This window comes from Oryctolagus cuniculus, chromosome 12, assembly GCF_964237555.1.
Source record: "Oryctolagus cuniculus chromosome 12, mOryCun1.1, whole genome shotgun sequence".
In the NCBI taxonomy this organism is placed as follows: domain Eukaryota; kingdom Metazoa; phylum Chordata; class Mammalia; order Lagomorpha; family Leporidae; genus Oryctolagus; species Oryctolagus cuniculus.
Genome location: NC_091443.1, coordinates 109,764,112 through 109,781,539, shown reverse-complemented (window position 1 = coordinate 109,781,539; position 17,428 = coordinate 109,764,112). Strand labels below are relative to the sequence as shown.

Here is a 17,428-nt window from a genome sequence, read left to right as displayed (position 1 = left end):
TGGCTGTGGCTGCGTTTCAGGCCCGAGAGCCTGGGCCCGGCTCCTGAGGGCCTGAGCACCCGAGTCTCCTCCGCTCCTTCGTCAGCCTTGACACTCGTGGGCCCCCTGCTGCCCCCTTCGCCTGTTGTTGCGTCCAGATGGAAGGGAGAGCGAGACAGCACCCAGACCGCTTCACGTTTCCGAATCTCAGCCAGGGAACCTCGCGTGCGCTGTGGATGTGCCGGTTCCTAAGTTAGCACAGCGGAACCCGTGTTTTGCAGGAATGTGGTTATCATTTGGCAAACATCAGACGCAGGACTGCATTTGCAGCAAGTGTGGCCGTGGGCATTGCCTGTTGTGTTCATCTTCGGTAGGAAGAGGTGCAGGAAAGCCGACTGCTGACACTGCCCCGGCGGGAGCCGCAGCAGGACGGGCGCAGCCTGCCGTCACCTCCCGGGGCTGAGCACCGGGGTGGATGGCTCGGGCCTGCTAACAGGACACAGCTGTCTGGCCACTCCTCACAGCCCTCTCCCCACTTCTGCCTGTTTCAGGAAGGGTTCTCGCTCGTCGGCAGCAGGAGCTGGTTGAAGATCGTGCGACGCGTGGACTGTCTGCTCTTTGGAACCACGGTAAAGGCAAGGTCACCTGAGCCTGCTCTTCCTTTTCTGTGTGTGGCGGGCGTGGGCCCCCCCCCCCCCCCCCGGTGCACGGGGGCGGGAGGAACGCACGTGCTCAGCGGAGCAGACGGGCCGTGGGGAGGCAGGGCCGCGTCGGCGGGGGCAGCCCGACTGATGGGCAGGGGAGGGGTGCACGCTGTGCGTCTTGCTGCTGACGTGTGTGGAGGAGGCAGGGCTTCACCGAGTTTGTCTTCGTTTTTTTCCCTTTAATATTAGAAAATCAGATTCATTTGCTTCGCAGCTGTGTTAACAGACACAGGCCACTGCTCACCTGGCCTGTTCTGTGGCTGTGAGGGCCGGCTGAGGCGATGACAGGAAATGGGCTCCGAGAGCCAGAGGCGTCCTCACCTCGGGGCCGCTCCGCCCACCGTGAGTGCGGGCAGCAGGCGCGGGGGCATCGGCCTTCCCGTCCGGGGGCATCAGCGCGGCTGCCGGGCTCGGCACCCTTGACGTGGGGCAGCTGTTGGCCCTGCCGCGCTGTAGCAACTGCGCATGCTCGGCGCTCCAGCCCGTGTTCGGGATCGCCGTAAGCCAGCGCAGCACCATTGGTTTCTTTGCAACTGTGAGTGTTTTGTGCAGTTAAGAACACCGTGCTGCCCACCTGCGCCCCCTTCCCCTCAGAGGAGGCTGGGCCAGGAGCTCAGGGAGCTGCCTCCCACCGGCCGTCAGCTCAGGAGTGAATGTGTCTCCTCGGCTCCCAGCACGCTGCAGGCTGTTGCAGCACTGACGTCTCCTCTCAGGTCTTGTTAGATCCTAACCGTGAAGCGCAAAGCGGAAACCGCCCAGAACCTGATTGCCAGCCGCTGCTGCGGTTTGCAGTGTGGCCGGGTGCCCACGCGGCACAGTCGGGAGGGCCCCGGGCGCAGGGGATACAGCCCCACCAGAGCAGCCTTGTTGCTGTTTTGTGCTGAACGAGAAACCCACAAATAGGCCATTGCTAGTACTGGCCAGCGCCTTGGGCTGCTGGGACCCAGGTCAGCATCCTGGTCTCTCGGCCCGATGCAGTTGACTGTTTCCATTCACTCTGGGAAGGTGAGCGTGCCCCGCCCCCTAGACAAGGAAGGTTTTCCTGTAAGGTGCTGCAGCCCGCACAGCCCAGATGTCGGCTCGGGTGTCCTGAGCCAGGGCAGCAGAGGTGAGGCAGACACGTGCTCGGCTTGCCCAGCCCTGCTGTGGACGGCCTTGTGCCACCCAGAGGGGGGCTTGGGTCCCACACTTCAGTCATGTGATAGGGACCCGCAGCACTGCAGTCACTGAAAACACTCCATTATTGTTCATTTGAAAACCAGAGAGCAGGCGGCGGTGCTGTGGCATAGCAGGTAAAGCCACTGCCTGCAGTGCTGGCATCCCACGTGGGCGCCAGTTAGAGCCCCAGCTACTCCACCTCCAATCCAGCTCCCTGCTAATGCCTGTGGGAAAGCAGTGGAGGACGGCCCAAGTCCTTGGGCCCCTGCACCTGTGTGGGAGACCCGGATGAAGTTCCTGGCTTTGGCCTGGTCCAGTCCTAGCCGTTGTGGCCATCTGGGGCGTGAACCAGTGGATGGACGATCAGTTGTCTCTCTCTCCCCTCCTCTGTAACTCTGCCTTTCAAATAAATAAATCAGTCTTTAAAAAAGAAAAAGCAGAGAGAGAGAGGTGCCCCCCCCATCCAGTGGTTCCCACTCCAGGTAGCCAGGGAGGGGGTGTAGGTGGAAGCCAGGAGCTGGGAACTGAGCCCAGGTCGCCCCCCGGGTGGCAGAGACTGGAGTACTGGAGCCATCCTGCTGCCTGCCAGGATGTGCGCTGGCACGAAGCCGGCATCGGGACAGGCACTGTGACTTGGGTGGCATCGGTAGACCAAGGGGTTGGACAGTGCGGCTGTCAGCAGCCAGGGGCTGGTTCCCGGGCCCCCAAGCGTCTCCAGCCAGGGCTGCTCCAGGACCTCATGGGAGACGCGCAGTCTACCCCCACCCCAGAGGACACGTACACCTCCTGCCAAAGCTGCTGTGTTCACGCCGGAGCAGTGACAGGAGCGAGCCTGGATTCCAGGATGCGGAGCCTGCACATACAGAGCACCAACTGTATACCTCCGTCTGTGACACGGCTTTTTATGTGTTTGTGTACATAACTTGCAACATTCAAGGGTGGGAATCTTTCGCCTGTTCTTGCTGTGAATGGCATCCCTTACTCAAAGTATTTGCAGCTACTTAGTATCAGGTTTTTTCTGAATTAATTCAAATTCAGCCCCCTTACTAGTCATATTAACTCGGCTAATTGATGTTAATTTTTAGGAAATTAATTTTGCAATCTGTAAACAGTAACACTTGTATTTCTGTCAGTGATTTTTATCGTTGGTTACTTTCGCCGCCTTGCCAGATAGCACTGACCTCCCGGGGCCGTGCGGGCCTGCTCGTGTGGCTCAGAGCTGCCCGCCTGGCCTCTGTGGGGCTGCTCCTCCCCGTGTGACCTCGCACCAGGGTCCTGGACGGTCCTCTGTGCCCTCCGACCCCCACCAAGGTGCCGCCATCCACTGTGGGGCTGTGCCCCGCGTGGCGGATTCACAGGCAGCCCACACAGATGGGCGTCCTCGGGCTGCCGGTCTGGGGGGACCTCGGCCACTGACACGTGGGGGAAGCGAGGTCCTGCAGCGTGATGGCCCCACGCTCCAGGGCAGCAGTGTTTCCTCTCCTGTGGCCTGGACGGCAGAGGGAGCCAGGCCTGCCCGTGTGTGAGGCCTGGGCGGGAAGTCCTCTCCTGTGAGCGCTGCCAGCCGGTTCCAGAGTAGCGGCAAGGACATGCCGCCTCCAGCCCTTTCCCTGTGCTCTCCTCCGCCCTGGGAGCACGGCCCCGGGGGCCCCGTGGCCACGGGAAGTCGCTCACGGATCTGGGCGAGGAGCACCCCTGGCCATGCGGGGCCTCCGGGGCTGCCCCTGCCACTGGCTGCTGACCAGGCTGTGGCGGTGCCGAAAGCTCAGCGGGGCTCAGCGGGGCTCAGCGAAAAGCTCAGCGAAAGCTCAGTGAGGCTGGGCGTCGGCACTGGGTGGTGCTGATCCTCCCTTGGCCTCCTGGGGACAGGCACTGTCCCCGACTGCTGTTTCCAGGGCTCTTCTCCTGGGCGACCGAGTGCTCCCGCCGGCACAGGAACCGCTCGCTTCCCGGCGAGGAGCCCGCGCTCCTTCCCACGGGGCGTGCAGATACCTCCGCAGAGGCACAGCCTGACCTGGCCGCCGCTGGTGGCGGGTCCGTGGCGGGAAGTCTGAGGGTGCGGGGAGTCTCACACGAGCCACTCGGGAGCGAAGGTGGGCCAGGTCGGGCTCTCAGAAACCACGTGCCGCGTGTGTGCTCGCCCGTGGGCGCCCCACGCCCCTCCCTGCTCTCGGGGACCTGCCCTGCTGGCGCACTTGAGCGGTGTGTGCTGTGTGCGGTCTTAACGTGACCTGCTCAGAAGGGCAGTGAGGTAACGGGCATCCTGACGGCGGCGGCGGGGCTGTGTCCTGTGCCGGGCCAGCCCAGCCCCCGTCCTCCTCAGCGCACACCGGGCTTCAGGCCCTCCTGGTCCCTTGGGGGTCACCCACCCAGGAGGACGCCTGCTGGCCCACGGCCGAGCAGTGCCCCAGCGAGACCTGTGCAGTGTGCAGCCGCACTCGCAACCAAGGGATGGGAAGCACGAGAGCTAGCCCGGTGGGCTGACAGGCCCAAGCGTGCCGAGTGGCTCCCACGCGGAGCAGCCGTGCCGCAGACGAGGCGCCCGTGAGAGCTCGGCGGCTTTAGCGAGAAGCAAGGCTGGAGGTAACCCACGTGTCTGTGCGCGGGGCCGACCAAAGCGCGGGGCACCGAGGCACACCTCCATTTCCATGTAAAATATAGAAGGCCGGGCTGCGGAGCCCCTGTGTGTCACGCGCGCATGCGTGCTGCTGGTGCCTCTGCCAGCCCGTCACATGCGTGTGTGTGCGTGTGCAGAGCACTCCACGTCTGCCCCGGGTCGGAGGGGCAATGCTAAGTGCTTTTGTTCTCTTAGAAAAGATCACTGAACTAAACACAGGCAGCGGAAGCAGCAGGGGCTGCTCTTGGAATGACGGCGCCGGCCCGTTTCTTTGTTCACAGCCCAAACACCTGGCTTTGCATGATGGGTCTATTTAAGTGGCGTAAAACGCGACCCTCCGTGGTTCGGTTAGACCTGTTTTAGCTCAGCGCCGTGGCCTTTGGGTCTGGACGCTCTGTGTCTCCACACACCATCGCCTCCGAGTTCTCTGGGCAGGGCCGACTGCATTAGACCAAACACAAGAAGGAGTTCCGTCGGTCAGAACCGGGGCAGGCGCCTGCTATTGTTACTGCCACCATCTCGGTCTGGTGGTGGTGGTGGTGGTTTTAAAGATTTATTGTAGTTATTTAAAAAACAGTTACAGAGAGAGGTAGAGCCAGAGAGAGAGGTCTTCCATTCCACTGGTTCAGTCCCCAAATGACTGCAACAGCTGGAGCGGAGCTGATCTGGAGCCAGGAGCTTCCTCCAGGTCTCCCACGCGGGCACAGGGGCCCGAGGACGTGGGCCATCCTCCACTGCTTTCCCAGGCCACTGCAGAGAGCTGCATCGGAAGTGGAGCAGCTGGGGCTGGACCTAGCACCCAAATGGGATGCCGGTGCAGCAGGCCAGGGCTCTAACCTGCTGTAGCCCGGCGCCGGCCCCATCCGTCCGTTTTTTAGACTTGCCATCAAGTCAGCCGATGTGGCTGCCAGAGTTAAAATCATCAGCTGCATCCCGCCAGGCTGGCGGATTTGCCGGGGAATGGAGCCCACACTGGTGCGTGAGCCACGGGGGCCCCACCCGTGCCCTGGCCGTTGTGAGCGTGGCTTCCACCTGGCTAGCTCTTCACTCATTCTGCATGGACGAGTGTGGTTGGGCCGTGTTCCCCATCACTGCTGTCCAGTGAAAAGCAAGTCATGGCGTCCTGCCGCACAGCGGGGTGGGGGCGCGGCCGCTCCCTTCCTGCCCATGTCTGCGGCAGCCGGTGGGAGGCGGCCTCTCAGGGCGCTCTGTTCTGCCCACAGAGCAAGAGCCGCATGTTCCGGGTGCAGTTCGCCGGCGAGTCCAGGGAGCAGGCGCTGGGACGCTGCTGCAGCTGCGCGCAGAGCCTGGCCCAGTACACGGCCGTGGAGGGGCCAGGCCCTGACCTGCCAGCGGGGGACGGCCTGGAGGAGGACGGGGCCGGCCACGTGCCGCCACAGCACGCGGTGAGTAGCTGCCACTGGGCTCCGCGGTGCTGCGCAGAGCGTGCAGGGGACAGGCGGCCGGCTCCTCCTGAGCAGCTGTTTGTTTTTTTTTTTTTTTTTTTTTCCTTTTAAATATGAGTATTTGAGAGAGTTAGACACAGAGCAAGGACTTCCCCCCAGCTGGCTCACTCCCGATGGCAGCCACAGTCTGAGCTGAGCCAATCTGACACCAGGAGCCTCCCCTGGGTCTCCCACGTGGGGCAGGGGCCCAGGCACCTGGGCCATCTTCTGCTGTCCCAGGCCACAGCAGAGAGCTGGGTCGGAAGAGGGGCTGCCAGGATGCACACTGTATGGGGATGCCAGCGCCACAGGCGGAGGCTTAACCTACTAAGCGCCAGCGCCGGGCCCCTCAGCAGCTTTCTAAAACTGAAGGCTGTCTCTTGTCCTGGCTACTTTGGCCCCCAGAAACCAGGCAGCAGGGGTGCCCTGGCTGTGTTCTGGGTGTCAGGTGCGGCCTGGGGGCCCCTCCCTGCCCTGGCTGTGTTCTGGGTGTCAGGTGCGGCCTGGGGGCCCCTCCCTGCCCTGGCTGTGTTCTGGGTGTCAGGTGCGGCCTGGGGGCCCCTCCCTGCCCTGGCTGTGTTCTGGGTGTCGAGGTGTGGCCTGGGGGCCCCTCCCTGGGGCACTTTCCAGGACCACAAGGCGTCCCCTGCCTCTCGCCGTCCCGACACCTGTATGAGGGACACACCCTGGCGGCTGGAGCCTGGCCCATCAGCTCAGCCCGGCCCAGCTCCCGAGCTGTCCCCTGCGGTGAGAACACCGAGCACGCGCGGGCCCTGCTGCCTCCCTGGGTGAGGGCTGCTGGGAGCCCCCAGCCCCCGGGTCCTCGGGCTCCAGCGTGCAGTGGGCGTCTGCTCAGAAGTGAACGCTGGGGGCCGGCCGCTTCAGGAGCGTGGCAGCGTTCCTCGGCGGGGATGAAGCTAAGCTCGCGCTGCAAACTGAGGTCTCAGAAGACTGTGCACAAGCATGGCATCTTCCCACCTCGGGGAAGGAGCGCCAGGACACCGCGGCGTGCCACCCCGGGAGGAGGCGCTGCTCGGGTCGGGCCCAACATGCGCCTCAGGCTGTGGCACTGGCACCTGCCTCGTTGGGATTTGCTATCAGCGAGCCCCCATGGTTTCCTGAAGTGAAAGCCCCTAGCTTCTGCCCCCTGCCCTCGCCCAGGCAGGGCAGCTGGGCTGACTCCCCCAGGAGCGCTGCGCTCCATCGGAGTTCGAGGCTGGCTGGAGCCAGGCTCCCAGGAAGACCCTGGCACTGGCCGGGCGCCGCAGCTGGTCTGCTGTGGGGATGAGACTCGCTCCACGCCCGGCCTCGGCACGTCCCCATCCTCCGTCCTGTTAGGTCCCTGAATCATGACGATTTGCTGTTGGGGTCTTGCTTGGTTTCCCGCCGTCCGTGTTGCGTGCGAGTCTCTGTGCTTCTACCCAGCAGACTTTGGTGTGTTAGAGGGGGCTTCTCTTCCCTCAGCCTGAGGCCCTGGCTGCTTGCCTCTCCGGGGCCTGTCCCGGGAGGTCCTCAGAGGTGTTGCCTCAGATGAGGAAGGGCGTACCCCACGCACACAGCACAGCCAGGACCCGGGGCCAGGGCCAGGCAGCAGGCGTGGGCGCCGCGTAGGGCCAGAGGGGCATCAGCTGGAAGCTGCTGGGGCGGGGGGCTGTGCAGGCTGCCCCGAGCTGACAGTGCATGCAGGCCGGCAGAGGGGGCTGCCGCAGCCGGAGAGGGCTCCGGGCCTAGATAGTGGCTAGAACACTTCCCTCCCGGTTCCTGGTGTTTTGTTTGTTGTTGTTGTTGTTGTTGTTTTTAAGATAGATTCTGTATTTGAAAGGTAGAGACAGAGAGGTCTTCTATCCCCTGGTTCACTCCCCAAAATGGCTGCAACTGCCAGCACTGGGCCAGGCCGGAGCCAGGAGTTTCTCCAGGGTCTCCCACGTGGGTGCAGGGCCCCAGCACTTGGGCCATCTTCTGCTGCTTTCCCAGGCACATCAGGGAGCTGGATCAGAAGTGGAGCAGCCGGGACTGGAACTGGCACCCACATGGGATGCCGGCACTGCAGGCAGCGGCTTTACCCACTGTTACCACAGCACTGGCCCCACCCCACCCGCCCTGTTCTGGAGTCTTTATCAGGATCTCCACTGACCTGGCACGTGCCAAGACCATGGTGTCTGGGATCAAGACAGTTCTAGTTTGGAATCCAGGCTGCGAACCCCTGTGGAGCGCGTGCCTGGCCAGGTGCTGACAGTGTGGAGCGTGACTGCTCGTGCTGCTGCCTTTGCCAGCCTCTTGCTCAGAGGAACAGGCCGCTGGCGAGGGGCAGAACCCGCAGAGCCGAGAAGGGGCTTCAGGAGACCGAGGGTCTGGGGCACACGGAGTAGCCTCCCTGGTCCTGCCTCTGTCAGGGTGCCCCGGGGAGCTGCTGGCCAAGGCCGAGCCCGGACCCTCTGCTGCACTCCCGTCCTCAGGCGGGTGGCTTTGCACCCGTGTGTGTATTTAGTCTGCAGCGGCCCTTCCCTTCCGGCAGGCAGGGTAACTCGGCGTCTATCTCGGGTTCTTGAGTCACCTCCTGGCTCCGGGTTTAGTTTCCACTTTTCCTCAGCCTTGTCACTTCCTTCACGGTGGCCAGACCAGGGGCTTCTCAGGTGACCTAACCCCTGCCCCGGCCCAGCCCACCGCGCAAGGGCCCCGCCGCTGGGCGCCCACGCCTGGTGTCTGTTACTTACGGTGGTGGTGGGGCAGCTCCGGCGGACGTGGCTCAGCGGCTAAGCTGAACCCACATGGGCCTGTGGCATCGTGCACCGAGCTGGGGGAGCCCTGGGCGCCCTGGCCTCCGACTCGTGTTCTGACCTGCCGTCCTCCTCTCTGGCCTCACTTCTCCTCCCTTGCTGGCCCCCAGCTTCCATGTGCAGCAGCAGTCTGGTGCCCTCCGCCTCCACCATCAGATTTGGTGCAGGGCAGCAGAGGCGCTGCCCGGAGGGCCAGCAGCCCTCACCGAGCCCATGGTGGGAACAAGGCGTGTTGGGACCAGGGCAGGGCGGGCAGCTGGGGGTGGGGGCCCTGCTGCTTCCCCACGGCCACCCCTGCCTCTCCCGAGGCCCCGGACTTCCTTGGGGCAGGGCCCACTGTCACCCAGGAATCAACGGATTCCTTCTGAGTGGCTGAAGTGAAGTGAACACCAGCAGTCGGCACATCAGGGCTCCTCCCCTCTTTGCCTCTGTGACAGACGTTGGTCCTTGAGGAACATTTCTAGATGGTGACAGGTGCTGAGCACCGGACACTGTGCCCCCACCCCGGCCCCTCCCCAGTGCTGCTCCCACACGGAGGCACTGAGGCGTGGGCCAGCGGCACAGATGGGTGCGGTCGCCCACGCAGCAGCCGCCACCCTTACAGCAGGAACGCCCCAGGGGCCTCCTGGCAGCCACGGTGGTGCCGGGCCAGCCGGTCCATCCTGACTCTGCTGTCTTCCAGGCCCAGGACCCGGAGCAGCAGGCGTGTCGGGCAGCGGGCCGGGCCGGGCCAGGGCCCAGAACCTCGGTGACGGAGCTCGCTCAGGTAGAACCTGTCCCTGCGTTCCCTCCCCGCGTGACAGCAGCGGTCCCCGAGCGCCTGTCACTGTTCCTGCCCTGGTCCTGGAGGGGAACCTCAAGGGACCCTGCAGGAGACGGCATGGCTGCCGGGCGTGCTCGCCCACCACCTTCCTGTGGCAGTCAGGAGGGCGAGGGGCTGGCGTGGGGAGGGCTTCCCGGGAACAAAGGGCACACGCCCACTTCACTTCAGAAGCGGGGCTGTCCGTGCCCTGGTCTGACAGAGGTGACTCGGGCAACCTCGCCGTCCCCTCGCCCCGGCTGTTGGTCGCCACCACGGAATCCGGCAGCACAGCTTCTCTCAGAATCAAAGGTTCCGGAAGGACGCCGCGGCACAGCCGGGAGACGGCACTTGGGACGCCAGCCTGGGAGTTGCCTGGTTCAAGTCCTGGCTGCTCCACTTCCCATCCAGCGCCCTGCCAATGCACAGCCGAGAGGCAGCAGCAGATGGCGCAGGTGCTCAGGCCCCTGCGTCACCTGTAGGAGACGCAGCAGAAGTTCCCAGCTTCAGGCTCCTTAGCCCCAGCTGCTGTGGCCACCTGGGGAGGGACTCAGTGAATGAAGATCTCGGTGTCAGTCTGCCTTTCAAATGAACAGTAAATCCTCAAAAATCATGGTCGTCTTCTGTGCAGTCTTGCCCTCCGTGCCTGGGCCTCAGCTCCACGGGCTCAGCACCCGGGGCCGCCTCCCTCCTGTGCCAGTCCCGGAAAACAAAGCCTTGCCACACCTCACCGACGTGGACGGACACAGAACACAGAGCTCACGAGTGGGGGCGTGTTCCCCCGGGCCTCTTCCGTGGAAGGGCCTGCAACCCCAGGGCGGACTTCGACGCCCACAGCCGCGCGAGGCCGGGCCGCTGGGGAGACAAGCGAGGCCGGGCGTGCCGGCCGCCAACGCCTAGGGCCCTCGTTGCTTGGAAACACTGTTTGCTCCGACTCCTGGACGAGCCCTTCTCCGAATCGCGCTTTGTGGGCGGCAGCAGCGTCCGGCACACTTGGGAGTGCACTTGGGTACCACGCCAGTGTGCGTATAAGGATGGGCCTCACGCCACCGAGCTCAGTAAGCTGGGCACATCAGTGTCCCTTTGCAGGACGCCGAGCGGGTCGGGTGTGGCATGACCACGCCGCACCCCATCGGTGACACGGAAAGATCCTCACACTGCATCGGCGTTTGAAGAGGGAGCCCACGACGGCACGCGTGGCCGTCTGTCACAGAGCCACGCTGTGGGTGACAGGTGACAGCACCGGCCGGCCCCTGCAGGGGCACTTCCATTTTCTTTATGCCTCTAACAGAGGCTGAAGGGCTGATCTGCATTTAGGAAAGGGAATTTGTTCCAGAAAGGAACCAGAACCACTGCCCCCCAGCCAGAGTGATGGTGGGGGTCGCGAGATGCCGGAGTTCAAGTGCAGAAGCACCAGGGCAGGCGGAGGTGGAGCCCGGGGCCACCATGGGTGTAGCGCGCCCAGGCTTTGCACAGTGCCGGCCACAGCCGCTTATCTGAGCTCTGCTGACCCCGGATGCCTGCAGATGGTGGAGAGGCGCGTGGGAAGACGCTCCATGTTACTGGTCATGAGGGGAATGCAAATTAAACCAGTGAGATCTCTCCACTTGCTTATTAGAACAGCTAAAATTAGACGGCAAAAACTGCCGACACTGAGTGCTGGGCGGAGGAGGAGCAGCTGGGACTCCCTCAGCACCGGTGGCACAGCCACACTAGGTGTGTACTCAGGACACACGCGAACCTCTGTTCAAACAGAAAACCTCTATGTGAATGCACAGTTTTATTCCCAACTGCAAAGAGCACAGCCAGCCGCATGTCCCGGCTCGGGGGAGGGGCACCTGTGCAGCCACAGAGCGGTGGGCTCCTGGCACTCCCCGTGGCTGGTGGCTGGGTGAAAGGATTCAACACAGCGTGGCACGCACGTGCCCCTCACCCTGCAGCGGGCGAGGTCCCAGGAAACCCCCTCCGCCCGAGATCGTCCTGTGCTGGAAGCCTCTCCCCAGGCCCCCCGGAGCCTCAGCTGCGCCCTGGGAGGAGCCGCCTGCCCGGGAAAGTCGGGCTGTGTGCCTGGACGGTGCGGAACTGGCAGGCGGGAGTCCGGGGCTGCCCCGCAGCGAAGAGGGACAAATGTTCCCTGTTTCGGTTGTGGAAGAGGTTACACAAGCACCACACGGCGCCCATGCGAGCTGTGTCCTCTGTCCCCTGTCCCGGTGGCCCTGCAGCTGGGAGACACCGGTGCCTGCCGTGTCCTGTGAGTCCACAGGAGGGCAGCAGCAGAGTGGAGTACTGGCACCGAGGCAGGTGTCATCAACACACGTCTGAAGCGTCTCCGTCAGGCTCCACAGACCTCCCTCTCTCTGTGCGTCTGGGTATGCAAAGGCAGACGCCCGTGTGCAGGCGACGCTTAGGGCTCCGGCCTGGTCCTGCGGGGCAGGGTTGCTCCAGCCGCTGCTCTCTCCCCCCACAGGCCATCCTGGCGACAGAGGAGCTGCCCCCCGCCTACCGCCAGTGTCCACGGGGTGCGGGAGAGCTGGGCCCCTTCCTGCGCCTGTGCCTCCTGGACCAGCACTTCCCGGCGTTTGTGGAGGAGGTGGAAAAGGAACTGGAGAAGCTGACGGGACTGGGGAAGTAACCCCGCGACGTGGGTCCTGCGGAGCAGCAGGGTGCTGGAGTGAGGAGTGTCCCAGACACCTGTGATCAATGTTTTATTCTTAAAAACAGGTGAATCCACTTTTTTATACATCATTGCACTTCAACAGTTACACAGAACACAAACACATGCACCTACAGTTGCGTACCGCAGGAGAGCCTAGTCAGTCTCAGAAAATCTACCACCGATCATCGCGTCAATGTGGAAATACAGTGTCAAACCCAAAGTACAGCTAGAGTTGCATAGAATATCACCATGCTAATACATTTCAAGGTCATTGGAAACAAAAGGTAAATTATAAAAGTTTGCTTTGATTGAATGTACAAGAATAAGATTCAACACATCAGTGCAAAAGGGTTTAAGAATTTACATGTTTCAACAGCGACAAAGAATCACTCGAAAAGCAATCGGCCGGTTCCCCTGCACTTCCGCGTCTCCCTTCAGTGGGCTGTTCCGGCTCCTTAGCAGAGGCGCAGGGTGAGCCCTTAAAACTAGACTCGGTCTCTCCACTCCTCACTCTGTACCACCACTGCACAAGTCCTCGTGGTAACGTACAATAAGGAATGAGTATCAGCAGCTTAAAAATGAAACAAGCATTTATTTTGGATTTCTCCCACCCCCAAAAATATAAATATATAGATCTATATATTTATATACTGTATATATCTGTAGGTTTTGCTGTCCTTTACAAAATTACCACTAGATGGCAGCAGTATGTTTTAGAGCTCTGCCAATTCAACAGCTGCAGTAAGTGAAAGATGGCGCATGCACGGTCTGACCCGGGGGTCTCCCACTTCTGTCTCAGTGTTTGTAACAAAGGAAAAAAGCAACATTCACAGCACATCAAGCCCAAAATAGTGTACACCTTCTACACTGAAGCACTGTTAAAATGAACCTGGCTAGGTCACCCTTACAGAGAGGCTAAATAAGGCATGCTTCGACAGTCGTCACGGGCTGCTCACTGGAGGGGGAGTTAGCAGGTCACGCGGCGCCCCCAGCTTCAGGAACCTAAGACCTGCAGAGAAAGGGGGTGGAAGGTGGTGTGCGCTGCCCGGGCACGAGTGCACGGCCTGAAGCTGCCCGTGCTCAGGGCTCGCGCCACGCCCCACCCAGGGGGACTGTCGCCTCAGGCACACACAGCCCCCACACTAACAGGCAGCAGCGGGGCCTGCCTTCAAGGAGAACCTCAAGACTTCTGAAGCAGCCGTACTCACGTTACAAGCAGGTACTTAATTTGTGTTTCTCTGGCGCAAGTTTTTATCTTTGTGGTTGTTGGTCGAGTTGGTTTTCCTGTGGAGAAGTGCATGAGCTGAGTGAGGCTGAAGCGCGGAACTCGGGAGACACCGCCGCTCCCTTCCTGCTGTCCCGGCCTCCACGGGCAGGAGGCGTCGCGCGGGTCAAGGATCGCTGCCTGTCCGCTAAGCAGGGCCTCGACTCCCAGGGCGGACAGGACACAGCTACTTCCCCTTGGACCTCAGCTGTACTCCAGGTACCATACAGGTCCAGCGCTAGTTCTCTAACGAACCCGGTATCCCTCAGGTGACAAAGGCTGGCAGACTAGACACTGCCTGCCTGTTCCTCCCAGGTCCCAGAACAGGAGCCAGTCTCTGCTCGCTGTGGGCCGGCCCGAAATGAACAAAACCTCGAGCCGAGTTAGCTGGCCCCTTGCCCACGTCACCTGCATGAGCACACGGGACTTGCAGTTCCACCCTCTGCGACTGCTGGGATTCTGCATGCACTCCCCGCCTGTAGCCCGTCCCAGGGGAATCAGATGTCTCTAGTCAGGCCCATGCCAGGCTCAGACATTCCTGGTCACCCCCGTGTCCCCTGTGGGCTCAGCGACTTGGTCTCACTCAACTACAAACATGACACAACCCCACTGAACCGCCACTCGACCAAGTACTTACATGGGCCCAGCTGGTTCGTCATCTGCGTGGGGTCCGTGTGCGCCGTGCATGAGAGGGGAGAGAAGAAAGCACACAGGTGTTAGGACTGCACGGAGCGGGTGCACGGCAGACACGGCTACTCAGAGCATCAGGAAGGCCATTCGTCTGAGGTGCACACACTCATGGAGCTGTTATCTCGACTAAGTCTCAATGGCAGGTATGTTGTTTCAATGGTTTTAGTTAACACTTGCAATGCTCATCATGAAAAACTGCAACTGTAGTGGACAGAGGCTGCGATACCGTCACTCTTCCTGTCCCCAGTTCCAGTGTTCACTCTGGGATGGGAGGACACCGCCATCTCAGTTGTAAAATCCTGCTGTGTGTTTTCTCGGGGAGAGCGCCCCCTGCACAGTCCACAGCGGCCCCAGGACGCCGTTCTGGCCGTCCTCCGTCATCTCCGGAAGGACGGGGAAGCCACGGGAGTCCACCTACTTGATACTGGGTCAGCCCTGCTGGGCTGTGCCACACCAGGAGCTGGGCAGTGATGTCCCTCCAAGGAAGACTGGGGACAGGACAGGCTCATGCTGGTGCCCTGGCCAAAACCGGAACCCTAACCCAGATGAGCCATGAGACCTCCTTTTTTGTCTAAATCAAAGAGCGTAAGTGATGTGAGCGTAAAAAGCCTCTTAAATCGGTACCTTAGGATTCTGAGTTCCATGTTTCGTTTCGTTTTTCCTATCTCAACTGAGGGCAGCGTGGCCCCGTAGGCGGAGATGTACAGGGGGGGGGGGGGGGGTTTAAAAGACCCGCAAAGGAGCAGAAACCAGAACTGCTTGCAGTTTGTTTTGATCATACAAAAATCGGGCCCACACAATTCAGAAGGGTCTGATTTCACGGAGGCTTCTAGAAAAACTCAGCAGGATTCCACAAGGGGGCTGGGTGCACATGAAGCAGTCATGGAGCTCACAGTCGCGGTGCAGGCGCCTGCGGAGCACGCGTCAGGAGTAATGTCTGGCCCAGGGAGACATTGCTCCACCTGTCCCTTCCAGGCAACGGAGAGGCAAAGCCACCGCCAGCACACACAGTGACCGCAGCAAAAGGGCTTTCGAAAAGAAAAAAGGAAGGAAGAAAGAAAAAACTAACCACAAACCAATGACTTATCAGCCAAAACAACAGGCTAGCCACACACCAGTGTCCGCAGGAGTCTAACAGCAGCGCGCTATCAAGACAGGCACAGAGAACACGCTGGGACTCAGACACCAGACACCCGTGTGCTGCGTGTGCGCTGGCGAAACATGGAGACGCCCCCGGCGCTAAGACGCGAGCCCAGCCTCGCCCGCCCTCAGGACAGGCTGGTGCTCAAGCCAGCTCAGCCGCGTGGTAAGAGCTAAGCACTTTGGGAGTTGAAGGAAAAGACAGGAGCAGACTTAGAGCGTTCTTAATGCTCTGGCTGTGCACCTGGAAACACCACGTTCTGACACAACACGGATCAAAAAGGTCACCATCTACTCCCCCCTTGGAAACAAAGGCAGGGGGCAGTGCGAGCCACCGTGGCCAGGCACATCATCTCGGGGTGGCAGTGGGTGCCAGCACAAGCACCCAACGTCCCAGGGCCCACCCCCTCATTGGGGCTGCCCTGTGTCTGATGGGAAGCCCGCGGCCCCGCCCACAGCGGCCCCCCCAGGTATTCTAACGCCCCCTCTGGCGTGGCGCGGGTCTGCCTCCCTGGGGGGTCTAACTCCCGGCGCCTGTCCCGGCTGACCAGGAATGCGGGAGGGCCTCCGCGCCCAGCCCTGTCCGCAGCACCGTCTCCCACACAGGTCAGACAACAAACGGCCCTCACAGGGAAGTCAGGAGAGGAGGAGAAACACAGCTACAGCGTAAGGTACGGAAATCAAAGGCGATGAGGATTAAACAGCAAACTGAAATCCAAATTAGTCGTGAAGTGGATGAAGTCAACTCGGGGTGTTAACGCCATGACTGTGCATCGTGTAGACGGAAGCGGAGAGGAAACAGACTCCAAAAGCATGCAGAGCGCTCACTTACCACCGCGCGGTAAGGGTTTGATGCAATTGAAGGGGGAAAAAAAAGAAGTCACAGTAACCGACACGTGTCAACACAGCCCAGACCCTCAGGCCAACGGTCCCTGGCCGTGACCGTCCTGCAGAAGACACCAGGCTGGGGGTGGGGGTGGGGGTGGGTGGAGCAAGAGTTGGGAGAAGCTGCCCGGGGAGCTGCCACACGCCCCGACCCAGGTACATGCTGTCTTCCCCTGCCAGTGTGGGGTCGTGAACGCCCTGACCTGGCGGCCCCCACAGAACCACGGCTTCACGTCCACATAGCCACGGGCAGACTGGGTCCCGGGTCCCAGCAGGTAGCTGCCGGGTTTGAGTCTGCGGGGGTCCCGGCAGACCTCAGCAGGGCCACGCCAGCCTCGGGGGTCGACAGTGCTGGCCCCAGGGCACCTGTTCCTGAGATGTGTTCAGAGTGACGTTGCTCACCCACGGTTCCAGCTTGCTGTAAGCTTCACACACTACCAGGTGCTGTGCCCAGCACACGCTGTTGGAACCTGCGACGGCTCTTCTATTCAGTGTGTCCAAGCCGCTAAAAATGCCACCCCAAGTCGGATATTTCCTTCACCAGTAACTTAACCCCGCTTATAAAAATGATGCCCAAGTGAAAGCTGCAAGCTCCCCAAGGCCACTGCACGGCCAGCAGCACTGAAGCGCCGGCAGTGCCGCAGGTGCCTCCCCGGGGGCTCTCGCACGGGCTGCTCGGAAGACCTGGAAGGGCAGGGGGCGGCTGGCCCACCCTGGAGAAACTGCTAAACACGTCCAGGGAGCAGGCAGACAGCAAGGAGAGTGAAAACCCACAGCTCCGGTTGGGCCCCACAACTCCTGGTACCAAGAGCCGATCCACCTACAAGACCGTCCTCTGGGGCCCGGATCCCAGCAGCCCAGCCCGAGGCACCCGAGGCGGCGAAGGCGCGGTGCAGGCGGGGCAGGGGGCAGCAAGACGAGGCAGCCGCTGAGCCCCCACCCAGGCGCTGTGTGCGCACTCTCCTTGCTGGGGACAGACACCACCGAGTTCAGATGTGTCTGTCTCCACACCTCCGTCCTGTCCACCTGGTGCTCTTCTCGTGAGGGGAAGGTACCAAGAATCCAAGGTGCACCAGACACTGAGCTCCTGCGACTCCAGCGGGTCTGGACTGAACTACAGGTGCCCTCAGGGTAAAGGACCCATTCGGCAGAGCAAGATCACCCGAGGCCTGTGAACACACCTCCATGTCGTGACGGCATGTGCGAGCCAGCACGGAGCCTGGACGCGCATTCTCCGAGGGGAGCACTGGCCCTCTGCTGAGCCCTCCTGGGGCGCAAAGTCTGCGGGCAGCTAGGACCGCGCAGGGGCTGGGC

At 61.8% G+C, this 17,428-nt stretch overlaps 2 protein-coding genes across 2 annotated transcripts in view; one reads left to right on the top strand and one right to left on the bottom strand.

Annotated features, from left to right (window-relative positions):
- The window catches only part of REC114 (REC114 meiotic recombination protein), a 126,668-nt gene extending 114,313 nt beyond the window's left edge, over positions 1-12,355 (top strand). The window contains exons 3-6 of the mRNA XM_051822308.2: positions 531-608; positions 5,682-5,864; positions 9,363-9,446; positions 11,947-12,355. Coding sequence (XP_051678268.1) covers positions 531-608; positions 5,682-5,864; positions 9,363-9,446; positions 11,947-12,111 — 510 coding nt within the window. The 3' untranslated portion in view covers positions 12,112-12,355. The remainder of the gene's footprint in view (positions 1-530; positions 609-5,681; positions 5,865-9,362; positions 9,447-11,946) is intronic.
- Positions 12,172-17,428, bottom strand: part of NPTN (neuroplastin) — a 69,775-nt gene continuing 64,518 nt past the window's right edge. Inside the window, exons 7-9 of the mRNA XM_051822307.2 lie at positions 14,037-14,058; positions 13,344-13,419; positions 12,172-13,144 (exon numbers count right to left, since the gene is read on the bottom strand). Of these exons, the coding sequence (XP_051678267.1) occupies positions 13,359-13,419; positions 14,037-14,058 (83 nt within the window). The 3' untranslated portion in view covers positions 12,172-13,144; positions 13,344-13,358. The remainder of the gene's footprint in view (positions 13,145-13,343; positions 13,420-14,036; positions 14,059-17,428) is intronic.